The sequence below is a fragment of the Xenopus laevis genome, chromosome 6S (genome assembly GCF_017654675.1).
Source record: "Xenopus laevis strain J_2021 chromosome 6S, Xenopus_laevis_v10.1, whole genome shotgun sequence".
Lineage (NCBI taxonomy): Eukaryota > Metazoa > Chordata > Amphibia > Anura > Pipidae > Xenopus > Xenopus laevis.
Window position 1 is genome coordinate 117,301,513 of NC_054382.1, and position 17,542 is coordinate 117,319,054.

At 41.1% G+C, this 17,542-nt stretch overlaps 1 protein-coding gene across 2 annotated transcripts; it reads right to left on the reverse strand.

The window, feature by feature from the left end:
- Positions 1-344: 344 nt before the first annotated feature.
- Positions 345-14,703, reverse strand: LOC108695404 (zinc finger protein 706). 2 transcript variants are annotated; one of them, XM_018223886.2, is made up of 4 exons: positions 14,541-14,703; positions 4,893-5,029; positions 2,957-3,061; positions 345-584 (listed from the first exon to the last, which is right to left on the reverse strand). In XM_018223886.2, the coding sequence occupies exons 2-3, from the start codon at positions 5,025-5,027 to the stop codon at positions 2,966-2,968; spliced, it is 231 nt and encodes a 76-aa protein (XP_018079375.1). In that variant the 5' UTR covers positions 5,028-5,029; positions 14,541-14,703; the 3' UTR covers positions 345-584; positions 2,957-2,965. The 2 variants fall into 2 exon arrangements, with proteins under 2 accessions (XP_018079375.1, XP_018079374.1); XM_018223885.2 differs by having other exon boundaries at positions 2,929-3,061.
- Positions 14,704-17,542: the final 2,839 nt, after the last annotated feature.

Sequence of the window (17,542 nt, forward strand, 5' to 3'; positions counted from 1 at the left end):
CTGTAAAGCAGCATGAAAGATGTGCTTTGTTCTATCAATGTGTGTGTATAAGTGTTATTATGTACATTTTAATATTTCCTTACTGGAACGACATGGCTATGTAAATAAAATACATCCTAAAAGTTACATTTGCATTTCTGTGGCTCATGTGGTTATAAGGGTCAAAATGAAATAATGTACTTGCAGTAGGAATGCAAACACAAGGTTACAAGGGTCAGACTATATGTGGACAATAGCTACTATCTGGCCAGATAACCCAAACAAGTAAGAACTTGAACAATTTTAAGAACTGCCCCTATTTGCTCAAAGTCAAATGCAAAGTCAAACATGAAACGTCCCACAGCTTTTAAAATCAATGTACTACTTTTATTGAACAAATTATACACATTATGGACATTAAAGCAATAATTACAACTGTAAAAATTTGTGATAATTGCAGACTTGAGATTTACAAATTAGTAAATAACTGTACATTAGCAGAGGTCTGAACAATCCCATGAAAGGGAACTGCATAAAAATATGATTCTGGAGCCCCTTTTTGGATAAACCATTGTCTGGTTAACAGTCGATATAGTGAAGAAATCCTAGAAGCAAGAAAATACATGGGTGGATCAGTTCAAGTTTTTTTTTTGTGTGTTCTTTCACAAAACACAGTCACACCTCAGTTCTACTTTCCTGTGTTTAATAAATTTTTACACCTGATTTCCTGCCCTTCACAAAACGGTTTACAATACCGATGCTTTTGCGGGTTCTTACCTCCTTTCAATCCACAAATTCCATATTCTGAAGGTTTGCAGCACTTCAAAAGGTTTCATAGTGTACAAGTGAATACAGCACTGCTTAAACTTTGTCATTTATGCATTAAAATATTGGACAGGTATGGGATCTGTTATCCAGAATGCTCGGGGCCTGGGGTTTTCCGGATAACAGAATCTTCCCGTAACTCAGGTCTTCATACCTTAAGTCTACTAGAAATTAATTTAAACATTGAATAAACCCAATAGGCTGGTTTTGCTTCCAATAAGGATTAATTATATCTTAGTTTGGATCAAGTACAAGCTACTGATTTATTATTACAGAGGAAAAGGAAATCATTTTTAAAAATTTGGACTATTTGGATAAAATGGAGTCTATGGGAGACAGCCATTCCGTAATTCGGAGCTTTCTGGATATCGGGTTTCCGGATAAGGGAATTACGGAATGGCTGTCTCCCATAGACTCCATTTTATGCAAATAAATCCAAATTTTTAAAAATGATTTCCTTTTTCTCCGTAATAATAAAACAGTAGCTTGTACTTGATCCAAACTAAGATATCATTAATGCTTATTGGAAGCAAAACCAGCCTATTGGGTTTATTTAATGTTTAAATGAATCTCTAGTAGACTTAAGGCATGAAGACCCAAATTATGGAAAGATCCATTATCCAGAAAACCCCAGGTCCCGAGAATTCTGGATAACAGGTCCCATACCTGTACCACATTTGTGAGACGAAAAGTCACGTGATTTGAAGTATCCACATTAGGTTTAGACAGATCCTTGGAATTGGCCAAATCCAAAAAGAGCAAATCCATCCCTAGTCTGAAAGTATTCAACATTTTAGGTTTTGGATTAGTTTATATACAAGTTTTGCATATGAGATTTCTCCATTAAGATGAAGGAGATCTCTAATCCTATTCTGCAGAAAAGGAAATCAGAACTCTTCATAGTCAATGGCCTCTAAGCAAAGGTCCCCAACCTTTTTTTACTCGTGAGCCACATTCAATTGTAGAAACAGTTAGGGAACAAGCATGAAACAAAAAGTTACTGGGGTGCTAAATAAGGGCTGTGATTGGCTATTTGGTAGCCCCATATGTGCACTGGCAGTCTAAGGCTATGGACACACAGGCTGTTTTCAGCGGCTGCCTAATTGGGCTGATCTCAATTACTGCACACAGGCTGATTGGATTCAAAACAATGGAGCAGGGGCACTGAGCAGATCTGCTTCTTTCATCCTGCATAATACCTCAGGCACTGAAAACAGCTTGTGTGTCCATAGCCTTAAAGGACAAGGACAGTTAAACTAGTAGCTAGAAATGTTGTACATTATGTTTTTGGCTTCTGTACCAGCCCAAGGCAACCACAGCCCTTTAGCAGTAAAGATCTGTGTCTCCAAAGATGCCCCAGTAGCTCCCCATCTTCTTTTCTGCTTATTCACTGCATATGCTCTGTGCTGCTGTCACTTACTGAGCTTAGGGACCCACTCACAATATACAGTACACATAGAATAGAAATGTCACACTATAAGGCTGATTAGTAATTAATACAGATAATTACTACATGGCAGCACAGAAACCAGTGCAATTAGCATCAGAATTTAATAATCAGCCCTGTAGCATCAGCTTTTATTACAGACCAACCTAATTTTCTGCTGGATAATTAGTGACGAGCCCTAAGCTTAGCTTCTCAACAGCTGCTCAGAGCCCACTGAGCATGTGAGTGTCACAGACACTTTCCAAGATGGTGACCCCCTGTGACAAGTTTGAAGTCCTGGATCATTGCTGCTATTGACAAGCTGAAACTTTAGGCTTGTGCAATAAATTCACTATATAAAACATAGCAGTTTTAGCCATTCATTTTTAGGGTTTACTTCTCCTTTAAGGAGACTTTGTATGCCTGGTTTTACGCAACTAAAATTTGCCTCCAAGACATGAATTCAAATGAATCAGCTGCTTTGAGGCGCTGGGAGCAATGTGTTGCTTGCGAGCCTCTGGTTGTGTTCTTTTGCTACTAGCAGACATTTACCTTTATTTTAAAGTATTACACTTAGTCATTTAGCAAAACTTTTGGCAGAGTGCAAAACAACCTATTTTTTATTTTTTGCATTGCCTGGTTAGCTGCACAGAAGTGAAACTAAAAAAAAAAAAAAAGCCCAAAAATAAACATCTCACCACACACAGCTCTCCTGGAACAACTTGCCTCTTAAATCTATGCCTCAACCCCAACAAGTTCTGGTGGAAGTGGGTTTTTTGGGTGTTTACTTTCGAAGTGCTGCTTGAAGGTTTTGGGATCTGGCATTTGAGTCTTGTGGAAGAGGAAAAAAAAAACTCACGTGTAAGAGTCTGTTTACAATCCATAAACTTCATAGTTAACGTAATTCAATACAGTAATCAGTGTGTATCAATAAGTAAAGAACATTAAAAAAAGTGGATATGCGACAATTCTATTAAGTAAGGGTTTGTTTGGACTGAATTATAAAGACAGGCGACAGCAACCCATGTCTCAACAACAGGACAGACATGATATCTATAATCTGGAATGCTTGAGACCCAGGGTTTTCCAGCAAATTGTAGCACAATACCTTAAAGGAACACTTCAGTGTAAAAATAAACTGGGTAAATAGATAGGCTGTGCAAAATAAATAATGTATCTAATATAGTTAGTTAGCCAAAAATGTAATGTGTAAAGGCTGGAGTGACTGGATGTCTAACATAATAGCCAGAACACTACTTCCTGCTTTTCAGCTCTCTTGGTTTCCACGGATTGGTTACTAATCAGTGGACCCAACAGTTATGGATCATAACTGTTGCTTTTGACTCTGAGCTGAATGCGGAGGATCAATTGCAAACTCACTGAACAGTTATGTCCCATGTGGCCCCCTTTAAAGGGCATGTAAAGTCTAAAATGGAATAAGGCTAGAAATGGTGTATTTTGTATACTAAATATAAACATGAACTTACTGCACCACAAGCCGAATCAAACAAATAATTTATGCTTTCAAAGTTGGCTACAGGGGGTCACCATCTTGTAACTTTGTTAAACATCTTTGAAAGACTAAGACTGTGCACATGCTCAGTGTGGTCTGGGCTGCTTAGGGATCGTCATAAACAAAGCTGCTTGAGTTCTGCATGGCTGGGAAGTAAGGCGGGGGCTCCCCCTGCTGTTCATAAGTATGATTGTTTCCCTGCTCAGCAGTTAGGGACCGTCTGACAATTCCTATCCACTGCAGTAAATGAAGGGAGAATTTCACTGCATACAGTCAGGTTTCTTATAAAAGCGGTAGACATTTTTTAATTAAAGTATATTGGAGATAGGTTTCTTTTTCATTAAAGAAAGTAAAAATGTGATTTTATTTTTTTGCCTTTACATGCCCTTTAAAGTCGCTGACTAACTCAGAGTTAGAGATCTGAAAAGCAGGAAGTAGTGTTCTGGCTATTATGTTACAAATCCAGTCACTCCAGCCTTTATACATTACATTTTTGGCTAACTAACTATATTAGAAACATTTTTTATATTTTACGCAGACTATTTACCCGGTTTTTACTTTTACACTGAACTGCTACTAAAATATATTCCAACATTCACTTTAATTCACTATGGATTTAGGCAGCTCAGTTGCCATCAAGAGCTCCCATACCTGTATTTCAATTTTAGTCAAACGTAATGGCTTTTCAATTAAAAAGGCACAAGCTGTTTATTAAATCAGCAGGGGTTTGACCCCATGCAACTTTGCTCTACAGTATGCAAAATAAACTATTTAAAATTTCTGTTATTGAGCTTTAACGTCATATTTGACCAAAATGGTTTCTCTCTATACATGATATTTGAGTCAAAAACATCATATTCACAGACTATGCTAGATATATATTACTAATGCAACAGACCCTAAGGCTATTGCCATTCTACCCATAATGCTAAAGGATGGATTATTCCAAAGTCTAATTCTGTCCAATTTACAGAAAGCTAAAGACTTTGAAGTGTTTGAGAACAGAATTAAAGTACATGGGTTTTGATTTAATTTTAAACACTATAGATTTGGTTGAATCAAAAACTTAACGACATATGCTAGCTGCATCCAGAATACAAAAAGCAAAGAAAAACCAAAAACTATTAATTGGAGTAAAGCAAGACTCACCCTACAGACAGAACAGGTAAATACTAGGGCAGCTTTAGCTGCAGCCTTTTGGTCATGTCCATGTTTCTTTTTCTGTTCTGCTTGCTTCTTTAGATTTTTCTGTTGAGACTGAATCTTCTGATGCCCTCTAGCCATATCTGCGATATGGAGGACAGAAGGAAAACGGGTTAAGTGCAGTAAAGTTTATCAAGGCATAAACACAGCAGGTGAAGCATGGGATGATAAGGGCTAATATGTTCCAGTGAATTATATATAAATCCAGGGTCATTTAGGCAAAGAGAAATTTGTTTTGCCTCCGGCTGTCTTGGCAGTAAAACGTGAGCTGACACCGTTTACTGATATAATAAATAGGTATAACCTGGGGCACAGTCAGCCCAAAATGTCCCCATCTGTTCTTCTCACCAAGACTTTTTTTTAGAAATGGTACCATGTAGAAAGAACAGATATGATATAAACAGAGTAAAAAAATAAATAAATAAAAAGATCTTACAGTCCATATATTCACTTGACTTCCTTCATTCATTTGTTTCTACATTGAACCTTACTTTTGTCCCTTAAAGGGATACTGTCATGGGAAAAAAAAATTTTTCAAAATGAATCAGTTAATAGTGCTGCTCCAGCAGAATTCTGCACTGAAATCCATTTCTCAAAAGATCAAACAGATTTTTGTATATTCAATTTTGAAATCTGCCATGGGGCTAGACATATTGTCAATTTCCCAGCTACCCCATGTCATGTGACTTGTGCTGATAAACTTCATTGATTGAAGTTTATCAGCACAAGTCACATGACATGGGGTAGCTGGGAAATTGACAAAATGTCTAGCCCCATGTCAGATTTCAAAATTGAATATAAAAAAATCTGTTTGCTCTTTTGAGAAATGGATTTCAGTGCAGAATTCTGCAGGAGTAGCACTATTAACTGATGCGTTTTGAAAAAAACATGTTTTCCGATTTCTCTTTAACACTTTATTAAATGAATTCAATTGATTGTTATTTTCTTTTTCCTAATTTAATGTGTTCATTATATTTTTGAGCTTAAATCGGTTGCAATAAAAAGATGGTTGACTTTTGGTCTCTATCTAAAAGTATTGATAAACTACACCATTTGCATCCTAACACTGTGGGGAGATATGGTTATAATAATAATAATAATAATGCTGAGCAAAGTTTCCTTGTCCAACTCTTCCAATAGTATTTCATAACAAACAAGGTTCATTGTAGATAAATGCAAGTTATACACTAAATGGTAATGATGGGCGAATACATTTGCCTGGCACAAATTTCCACGTTTCTTCGATGGTTAATAAATTTGTAAAAGTCCCACAAAAATTCGCCGGCGTCAAAAAATTTTGGACGCGCATCTGAAAAGTCGCTTGCGTCAAAATCGTTGTGCGTCAGCATTATTCAGACGCCCGTTGATTTTACACCGCAGTCAAAATTGATGCGAGCAACTTTTCGGACGTGCGTCCAAAATTGACACAGGCGTCAATTTTCAAGTTTCACGAACTTTTCAGTGAAAACAGGAGAAATCCACCCATCACTGCTAAATGGCAGTGTGTTGGGAGTTTCCTTAACGGAGAACGATTTTGGGGTTTTTGTAGGCAACCAAGTCCTCTTTCAAAAGAAACACCACATTTCTTTCCTTCTATTGTGTACACATGGGCTTCTGTATCAGACTTCCTGTTTTCAGCTTAAACCACCAGGGCTAGGGCTTAACATGCTCAGTTTGCTCCTATCTCCATCCCTGCTGAAATCTGAGCCCAGAGCTATGAGTAAGCAGGGAGAGACTCAGGCAGGAAGTGATGTCACACTAAGCTAATATGGCAGCCACTATCCTAAACAAACAGAGAGAGCTTCTAGAGCCGATTACTCAGGTATGCAGAATAAATATAGTGTTCTAGCTTGCATTATTGTGGCTAATCTATTGGCAATAAACTGCTTCGGTAGCTTTCCTTCTCCTTTAAGAGGGATATAAATGAGCTGGAGAGAGTGCAGAGACTAAGTGCAACTAAACTGGTTAAAGGGATGGAAGACTTAAATTATGAGGGGAGACTGTCAAGGTTGGGGTTGTTTTCTCTGGAAAAAAGGCACTTGCGAGGGGACATCATTACACTTTACAAGTACATTAGAGGACATTATAGACAAATTGCAGGGGACCTTTTTAACCATAAAGTGGATCACCGTACCAGAGGCCTCCCCTTTAGACTAGAAGAAAATAACTTTCATTTGAAGCAACGTAGGGGGTTCTTCACAGTCAGGACAGTGAGGTTGTGGAATGCACTGCCGGGTGATGTTGTGATGCTGATTATGTTAATGTCTTTAAGTGTGGCTTGGACGATTTCTCAGACATAATACTAAACTATATAATTAGTGTATGAGTATATATAGTTTATGAGTGTATGGAGGGGTCAGTGTGTGTATGTATGGATGCTGGGTTTCATTTGAAGGGGTTGAACTTGATGGACTGTGGTCATTTTTCAACCCTATGTAACTATCGCAGACTGCAATTAATGCCTATTACTGGGCACACATGGCTGGTTTTGGTCAGCATTCAGCCCCAAACCAGCGACTTTAAGGACATGAAGCCGACATTAAAGAGACTGTACACCTTCCAACACTCAGATAGTATGTCACAAATAAAGTAAAAAATAAAGGCCGCTCCAAACTCACCCCTCGCAGGTATTCTTCCCCCACTTGGTTTGCCTCCAATACCAGGTGAGTAGAATATAGAAACAAACCGGCGACACTCCAGATAAAATAAGGAGTATTTATTCCAACAAGAGATGGATCCACATTGCCTTACGCGTTTCTGGAAAAGGTCCCCTTAATGATTAAGGGAACCTCTTCCCCGAAACGCGTAAAGCGATGTGGATCCATCTCTTGTTGGAATAAATACTACTTATTCATTTTATCCGGAGTGCCGCCTGTTTGTTTCTATATTCTACGTCAGAAAAAAAAAAAAATTAAATTGCTTTTTATGTGACTTTTTTTTTTTTTGCAATATTAGAGTTTTTCATCTTATTTCTTTCTGAAGTAGCTCAGAGATGTGGGGATCGCCGACTCTGTAAACTGTTCTTAATGGATACATTAGTTGATACATTTACCTGAACATAACAGCAGCCGATTTAATTGATACAATAGTTGCTAATGTTCCACAGATGCGGCTGATGTATCAACTAATAAAGTTCAGAATCTGCACCGGGATTACTGAGCTGCAAAGACTGCAAGACCAGAGGGAGGAACATCAAACTTTAAGCTTCAGTTTTGAAAAAAATAGTAAAAAAATCAAATGCAATTGATAAAAAAAAAGTTATTTTTTTTGTGAACAGCCTGAAAACAACTGAAATGTAGTGTTTGGAAGATGAACAACTCCTTTAATATCAATGGCAAAATCAGGTTGTATGGCTGCAGACTGAGAAAAAGCCATGTGTGACAGTCTAAAAATGGAATATGTTCCTCTAGTAATCGGTCTCAGATACGATATTCAAACACTATATAAGCTTAAGTCAGTTATAATAAAGCCATAGCTATGCAGATGTCGCCGAATTAGTTCAGCAATTGCTGAATAGACATGGGTTAAGAGCAGACTTAAAAAGAGAACTAAACCCTAAAAAGGCCATATTTTATATACTGAACTTATTGCACCAGCCTAAAGTTTCAGCTTGTCAATAGCAGCAATGATCCAGGACTTCAAACTTGTCACAGGGGGTCACCATCTTGGAAAGTGTCTGTGACACTCACATGCTCAGTGGGCTCTGAGCAGCTGTTGAGAAGCTAAGCTTAGGGGTCGTCGCAAATTATCCAGCAGAAAACGAGCTTGGTCTGTAATATAAGCTGATGCTACAGGGCTGATTATTAAATTCTGATGCTAACTGCACTGGTTTAATTACTAATCAGCCTTATATAGTGACATTTCTATTCTATGTGTACTGTATATTGTGAGTGGGTCCCTAAGCTCAGTAAGTGACAGCAGCACAGAGTATGTGCAGTGAATCAGAAGAAAAGAAGATGGGGAGCTACTGGGGCATCTTGGGAGACACAGATCTTTACTGCTAAAGGGCTGTAATTGCCTTGGGCTGGTACAGAAGCACAAAACATTATGTACATTTCTAGCTACTTCTTTAGTTAGGCTTTAGTTCTCCATTAAAAATCACTAGGCGTGCTGGATGTGGTCCAGCTAGGGATTAATGCCTTCTGTGAACTGAACAAACGATCAAGTCAGCGTTTCAAGACCAGATCAATGTTTCCATTACGACAAAGCAAATGCAGGAAGCAGGTGAGAGGAAGCACCTGTTTATAGATATAGCATATAGTTATTCTTGTATATGCTTGTAAGGCAGGAGCTCACATTCAATAAGCACTATCAAAGAGCATGGCCTACACACACACCTACATTATACTGTATAGTCTCCCAGAATTTAATTGGCTTGTCCAAATGTTGTGCAGCAAACTTTGAAGGAGCTTCAACATGCTTTTTGTTCAGCAGTGGAGTCTTGGCTGTGAGCGTGCATAGAGGTTATGTCGGTTGAGTGCATTACTTTTGGTTTTCTTTGAAAGAAATGTACCTGCTAATTCAAGGTCTTTCTGAAGCTCTCCATGAGTGATCCTTGGCTCTTAGACAAATCTTCTGATTATTCTTTTGACTCCTCGGTTCATCAGAACTTTTGCAAGGAGCACCTGGTCATGGCCAGTATAGAACCAATGCAATCAGTATGTTTTGCATCAATAAGATTGTGATGGTCTTGAGAGAGATCTTTGCTTTTTTCCATCATGAGATGCTTCTTGTGGGATACCTTGGTAATGAGAAACCTTTTTATAGGCCAACAATTAGGACTAATCCAGAAGGATTGCTTTCTAAAAATGAACAGATTTCAGCAGGTTTCCGTGCCTTTTTGCACCTCCTTTTCTTCATTTCTTCAACACTTATTTCCTGTCATTCCACTTTTTATGGACATATTTGTTTTGAGTTCTTTGTATGTGTGGATTACTTGGGTTGTCACAGACATCTGGTGTAACTATCATGTTAATAGCTCCATTAGAAATATATTTATAGAGGAAAAAGACTTTGACATGTTCAATACTTAAATTCCCTGCCGAGATATATCTCTCTCTCTCTATATTTGACCTGTTATCCAGAATGCTGGGGACCTGGTGTTTTCAAGATAACAGATCTTTCCATAATTTGGATCTCTATAGCTTCAGGGCAGAGACACATGCTGCGATTCGGGGGAGAATAGTCGCCTGGCGACAAATCTCCTCTTCTTCACTGCCTTTCCCGCCGCCGGGATGTCACTCTGAGAGTTTCGTTTTCCAAAGATGCCTCACGAGGAAACTTCGGAAAACAAATTGCTCCAAGTGCCATCCCGCCAGCGATTTGCATTCTAGCTGGCGGGTGGCAGTTCTGGGAAATCTGGGCAACTAATCTCCCCAAATCGCAGTGTGTGTCTCTGCCCTTAAAGGAGAAGGAAACCGTTTTGCCAAAAACCCCATTCCCCCTTACCCCCCCAACGTAGACTCCCCTCCCTCCTCGTCCCAGGCTAACTACCCCCCCCCCCCGGGGACATGCCCCATACTCCATACTTAACCCTCGTTGCAGATTCTTCCAGTGGAATTCCAGGCATCCATCTTCCATGTCCTCTGTAAACTGAATGAGAGACCGGTATTTCTGCGCATGCGCAGTAGGAGCAGTTTACAACAACTACGCATGCACGGAATTACACGGATATTGCCCAGTCAGCTTACCGAGGACGTGGAAGACGGATGCGTGGAACTCCGCCGGAAGACTATGCACACATATATACAAACATATAAACATACATAAAAATTAAATCGAGAAAGTGGGCATAAACGAATGAATACAAGTCTTGTGTAATTGTGGCTTTATGTTATGACGCAGCAACAAACAAAAAACAAACTATTTCCTTCCATAAATGAAATGGTTTTACACATTAGGTCATAGGGCAGAATACCAGAAAAACTGATCTAAAACTCGCTGTAGTAGGAGATTATTCAATGGTGATCTAGTTCATGCATGTATCAAAGATTTTAATTACTCAGCTGTTGCACAACTAAGAACAGAAGAAAAAGCCATGTTAAAGGCTACACCTGGGAAGACACACACACACGTAACATTCCTTAACAGTTAGTATCACATAACACCAAGAATTATGCAGAGCCCTAAAGAAAGCCAGTTAAAATGTTGGAGAAGAGTTCAGCCCGTCACATAAAATCAAGCTATTATTCCCAGATTCATCATCCTTTATTTATATAGCACCAATATATACCATAGAGATTATGAATCATTCACATCAGATCCCCGATAGTACAAGTTTGGGATCGGTTATGTGGAAACCCTTTATCCAGAAAGCTCAGAATTACGTAAAGGCCGTCTCCCATAGACTCCATTATAATAAAAACAATCCCAATTTATAAAAAAACTCATTCCTTACAATAGCTTGTACTTGATCCAAACCAAGATATAATTAATCCTTACTGGAAGCAAAACCATTGGGTTTATTTAATATTTACATTATTTTCTAGTATTCTTAAAGTATGAAGATGCAAATTACGGAAAGATTCCTTATCTGGAAAACCCCAGGTCCTGAGCATTCTGGATAACAGGTCCCTTACCTGTACAGGCTGGGACCTAAACCCAGGGATTCGGCAGCTGTAACGTAGTTAAGATTCCCAATACTACTTAGTATAGACTGGGATCTGAGCCTCTTCATCTGTTAAGGTGGCCATACACACACATTATTGTATGAAACGGTTTCTTATGATATTCGGTGTATGTATGGTGGGAGACAAGGTGACGGATATCAGCAAAAGACTTGGATATCAGTCATCTTGTAGATCAGCCAAGATGGAAAATTTTGATTGGATGCCTTTAAAGGCACCCAAATATCGGCCAAAGTTTGCTGCTGAATTGTCAGATAGAGGTAGAATTCAATTGTTTTACCTGTATATCGGACCATCCAGCTCTTAACGTTTGTAATGAAAACGAATGACCAACGGCTGCAGGAAAGATTATGATTGCTACTTGCACAGCCATCTTTACTGTGTTATAGTCCCCAATATTGGCAAGTACTGACTAGGATCTACACCCAGGGATTCCTTGGATGCTGCCAGGCTACAGTTGTCAATATTGCAGAGAATAACTAGGATCTAGAGCAGGGGTGCACAAAAGATAGACCGGGATCTACCAGTAGACCTTTAGTTGGTGATCAGTAGATCTCAAGACACTGTCAGCACACAGCTTGTCTATATCACCCTCCTGTTTCATTCAGATATTTATTGTTACATAAGAAATAGTTTCCTAAATAAAGTCTCTCATAATTCAATATATTATTTAAATAATATTTTCCATGGAACCGAATACAAACAATACTTTTATAGATGTAGATCATTATGGGACATCCATCACTAAATTTAGACCCTGCATTAAGGATTTCCCAGCTCTAATTTAGACCATAATTTTCAATATTCCCTAGAAGAGACTGGGATATACACCCAGGGATTCGCCAACTGTTACTGGGTTATAATTGCCAATATTACCGACAACTGACTGGGATCAAAGGTGCAGGAACCCTCTAGCTGTTACTGGGTGATACTGCCTAGAACAGACTGGGATCCAGGTGCAGGGACCCTCCAGCTGTTACTGGGTGGTATCATCTAGACCAGACTGGGATCTAGGCACAGAGACAAAACCAGAAAGAACAGGAGCCAGTATGTGCACTATGACAACCAAAAAGTTTGCAATACTTTATGCATGTAAGCAAAAATGTGTTTATGTGGGGGGGGGGGAGATATACTCACAGTTCACAGGTGCATAGCCACTAAATTGCAACAATAGTGGCCAGTCCCTCCAAAAACAGTCAAGATTATTTAAAAGAATGCAAAAATATTTATTAGGACATAGTAGAAAACAGCCCAACTGTTTTCTAGGCCGTTTTCTATTATGTCCTAATAAATATTTGTGCATTTTTTTTTTTTAATTATGGAGGGTCTGGCCACTATTGTTGCAATTTCTAGACCAGGGGTCAGCAACCTTTACTATCAAAAGAGCCATTTTGCCCCTCTTCCACTAAAGAAAAATAGTCTGGAGCCACAAAACATAACACAGCTTATAAACTTTTAAAAGTTGTAACCTTTTTTTTTTTATTTTAATTGCTACAACAACAGAATACAACAAACAGAAGTGCAGTGTGTGTGTAGGCCTTATTTGAAATAAATGAAACACTGAATAGCCCTATTAAATGCTAGTGTTCTCATCTGTTTAAAGGTGACTTCTGTTTCTGAAGCTCCATGCTGGTCTTCCCTCTATTGTCTTGAGTGTGTGACCGCGGTAAAGACCATGATGAATCATCTTGCTGCGGCTCAGTCTTGCCTGTCACTCCTGGGACGTCTATACAGCCCTCGCACCTGCTGGCGGCTTCCTGAGTGTGCGACTGTGGTAAGCTGACCATTCGCATACCGCGGTCGCACACTCAAGAAGCCGCCAGCAGGTGCGAGGGCAGTATAGACGACGTGATAGGCAAAGCCGCAAGACCGAGCCGCAGCAAGCAGAATGAAGAGCCGCATGAGGCTCCAGAGCCGCAGGTTGCCTACCCCTGTTCTAGACACAGGGGCTCTCCAGCTGTTACTGGGTGATGTTACCTAGACCCGACTGGGGATCTAGGCACACAGACAAAAACAGAAAGAACAGGTGCCAGGAGCCAGTATGTGCACTACCACAACCAAAAAGTTTGCAATAAGTTATACATGCAAGCAACAATTTGTTTATGTGTGTGGGGGGGGGGGATATACTCACAGTTCATCCCAGTCCACAGGTGCATATTCATGAAATTGCAACAATAGTTGTGAGTCCCTCCAAAAACAGTCAACATTATTTAAAAAAAAAATGCAAAAAATATTTATTAGGACATAGTAGAACACTGCCTAACGCGTTTCATGCCTGTTAGGGCACTTACTTATAGGCCACGAGCGAAACGTGTTAGGCCGTTTTCTACTATGTCCTAATAAATATTTTAAATTTTTATTTTTAAAATAATCTTGACTGTTTTTCGAGGAACTTAAAACTATTGTTGCAATTTCTAGACACAGGGGCCCTCCAGCTGTCACTGGGGTGATGTTACCTAGACCAGACTGGGATATAGACACAGAGATTCTCCACTAGTTGTTACTATTTGCCTACACCAGACTGGGATATATGAGATATAGAAACAGGGACCCTCCAGCTGTTATTGGCCTTTAGTTGCCATTAGTAATAGACACAGAGGTTCCCATGAGTTACTGTACACTGCCCCCATTAGTGCCTCGTACAAGCTGTGAGTCTCTGCCGCACCACTGCCAATACTCAGTCGCACACAGACGCTGCAACATAGTCGCTCCCCTGGAACCTGGCCTGCAGCTCCGCAGTTTCACGATCCCCAGCTCTCTCGGAATAAGCAGAGAGACCACCCACATACCCCCGAGTAAACCCCACAAGCTCCCGTCATTGCCGGGCGGAGGGATAAAGCAGTAACCGTATAGGAAAGCGCACGGCTGCGGAAGGACTCTCGCCTCTACCATATGCTTCAGCCGCGGATCAAGCACCCCCGTGTATCCCTCCACTGTAATCCCAACCCCCTCCCGCGCTTTTCCTTACCGAGAACACGGCAATTCCGACTGGCCGGTGTGAGCCCGCACTAGTACAAGGAGCTAAGCACCCAGCAGCGCCAATAGACTGAGAAAGGAGGGCGGAGCGGGAAATTATCTGTATCCGGGACTTGAGCCAGAAAAAGCAGATTCCACGCCCACCACTCGCTGTATGCGCAAGCGCACTGCACAAGACCATCACTAAGGAAACAGAGAGCGAGCAGACTCCGGCGGCGGCGTTATAGCGTTTGTACAGGTTTCCACCAATGGGAGCGTCAGGCGGTGACGTAACTCCATAGATCCGGAGCCATTTTTATCGGGTAGTATGTGGGGCAGACTAAAGGTGGCCATACACTGAGGGGCAAATTCACTAAGATGCGAAGTTGCGCCAGGCGCAACTTCGCCGCACTTCGCCAGCCGTAGTTTCGCCATGGCTCCGCAAATTCACTAAAATCCGAAGTTGCACACAGGGGTAGTGTAAGGTTGCGGAGTTGCGCTAGCGTTGATTCGCTATATAAAGCGAAGTTGCGCTAGCGAAGGCTAATTTGCATACGGCGCGAAATTCAAATTTCAATGGAGGAACACGTATCTGCACTACAAATGCCTAGAAAACCTTCAAATCAGCAAATAAAAATTTTATTTTGCCCTACACATGTGCCCACTGTCTAGGTAAGTTGCCATGAGTCAGGAAATGTAGGGGGGAGGAAGGGGAGCCCCAAAAAATTTTCGATCTTTTTCAGCCTATCAGCCATCATGTAGAAAACACGCCAGCGTTTTATGGGACTTAGAAAAAATTTTGACTTTTTTTGAAACAATCCCTATCTACTCTATTGCGCTTCACCAGGTCTGAGGTGGCGAAGGAAGTCTAGCGTAAAAGGTAGCGTTCAGTACACTGCGCAAGTTAGTGAATTTGCGTAGTTTCATCGTTAGCGAAGATTCACCTGGTGTAAGGTTGCGAAGTAACACTAGCGAAACTACGCCAGCGTTCGTTAGTGAATTTGCGCAGTAGCGAAAATGCCAAACGCTAGCGAATTAACGCTAGCGTTCGGCGCTTCGCGGCTTAGTGAATTTGCCCCTGAGAGATCCGCTCGCAGTGGCGTAACTACCAGGGGAGCAGGGGGTACGCGCCACTTATTCCGGCCAGTTCCGGGTGTACGGAGGGGGTCGGGGGGCCCGGCTGCGCGTCCTGCACCAGGGCCTGCCCCCCTCTAGTTACGTTGCTGTCTGCTCGTTTGGCGATGTCGCCAAACGAGCGGATCTCTCCCCGATATGCCCACCTTGGGCCCAAGGATCGGATCCTAACGGTGGTTTACGGGCGGTTGAATTGCAAGACCGCATCAACGAACAGATGCGGCCGCGATCCAACGGGATTTTTAGTCGCATCCGATCGGCCAGATCTCGATCGGGGAAGCCCGTCGGGGGGCCCCATACACGGGCCAATTTTATCAGCCCGTGTATGGCCTCCTTTAAGCTAGCCATAGATGTTGAGATTTTTAAAAGATCCGATCATCATCGCAAGACCACGTTTATCTCGGAACGATCGTACGAATTGTCCATCAACTAAAAAGACCAATTTGCCAGGAAAACAAAGGGGAGCTGCCTGCTTGGCCCTGCAAACATAGTTAGATTGTACTGGGACCGACAAAGATTTTTTAACCTGGCCGATCAATTTCCTGACAGATGTCGGCCGAATTATCGTAAGATGTACGATTGTTCGAATCCCACTAACCGCACGATAATTTAGAAGGATTGGTCGGACTTTGCTAAAATCGGACATTCAGCAAGAGAAATCTTTGCGTCTATGGGGACCTTAAAGCTGGCAATAGATGCAAAGATCCGATTGTATGAATCGTACAATCGGACTTCCCCATAATCGGGATCAACCGTAATTTTTACTAGCCAGGCCGGTAGGGTTGCCACCCAGCCAGTATTTTAACGGCCTTGCCGGTACTACAAATTTACGGGCAATGTAGCTGCTGGTAAATTTGTAATTAGGCATGCACTGAATCTACTTTTTTGGATTCGGCCGAACCCCCGAATCCTTCACAAAAGATTCGTCCGAATACCGAATCTGAACCCTAATTTGCATATGCAAATTAGGGGTGGGAACGGGAAAACATTTTTTTACTTTTTTGTTTTCTGACAAAAAGTCACGCAATTTCCCTCCCCGTCCCTAATTTGCATATGCAAAGTAGGATTCAGTTCGGCCGGGCAGAATGATTCGGCCGAATCCGAATCCTGCTGAAATATGGCCGAATCCCGAACCGAATCCTGGATTTGGTGCATCCCTATTTGTAATACGCTTAAAATACCCCTCGGTCTGCCCCCAGTCCCCTGGAAACTTAACTTTTGTTCTCCGTCTTGAAATCTCTCTTCCTATATTCTTGCCATTTTTTGTATTAATAACATTGGGATCAGCAGTAAAGTGCTGAATGGAAAGTGAAAGTAATTGTCTGCCCCGCCTCTATGCCCATGGCATAGAGGAGGGGCAGACAATATTTGATTGACAGCTGAGATCTTTAAATGAGGTTACAACAGCTATGAATGCTTTAATAAAAAATAAAAATTGGATTTCATGTTTAATTTGAAAAGGACTTTTATTATACAGATTTTTGTGTCTGGGTGACAGGTCCACTTTAAGCGTTGGGCCGGGTGTAGGCTGTGGAGCCCCCCCATGATGTATTTCTGCGGCTATTATGCATTGGCATAGGGTTGCCACCTGGCCAGTATTTTACTGGCCTGGCCGGTAAAAATGTTGCTTGATGCCAATGTTATTTATAGGGAAAAAACATAAAAATATAGGAAGGTCGGTATTTTTTTTCCAGAAAAGGTGGCAACCCTACTTGCCATCTGTCTGTTTTTTACCTGGACAGCCCAGTTTTTTGAAGGGATGTCTGGGTCAAAACTGCCTGCCCGGTTTTCCAAAGTAGGAAAACTGAGCAGGATTTCCTATGATTGACGCTGAAATAAACCGATCACCACATCACTGCCCTGCCCCCCAGTGCATCACTG

Excerpts from the sequence above, each read along its gene's own strand:
- LOC108695404 (XM_018223886.2), bottom strand. The coding sequence starts at position 5,027 with ATGGCTAGAGGGCATCAGAAGATTCAGTCTCAACAGAAAAATCTAAAG. Across the intron at positions 3,062-4,892 it reads TTACCTGTTCTGTCTGTAGG|ACTCAAATGCCAGATCCCAA; the intron begins GTGAGTCTTGCT and ends CTCTTCCACAAG.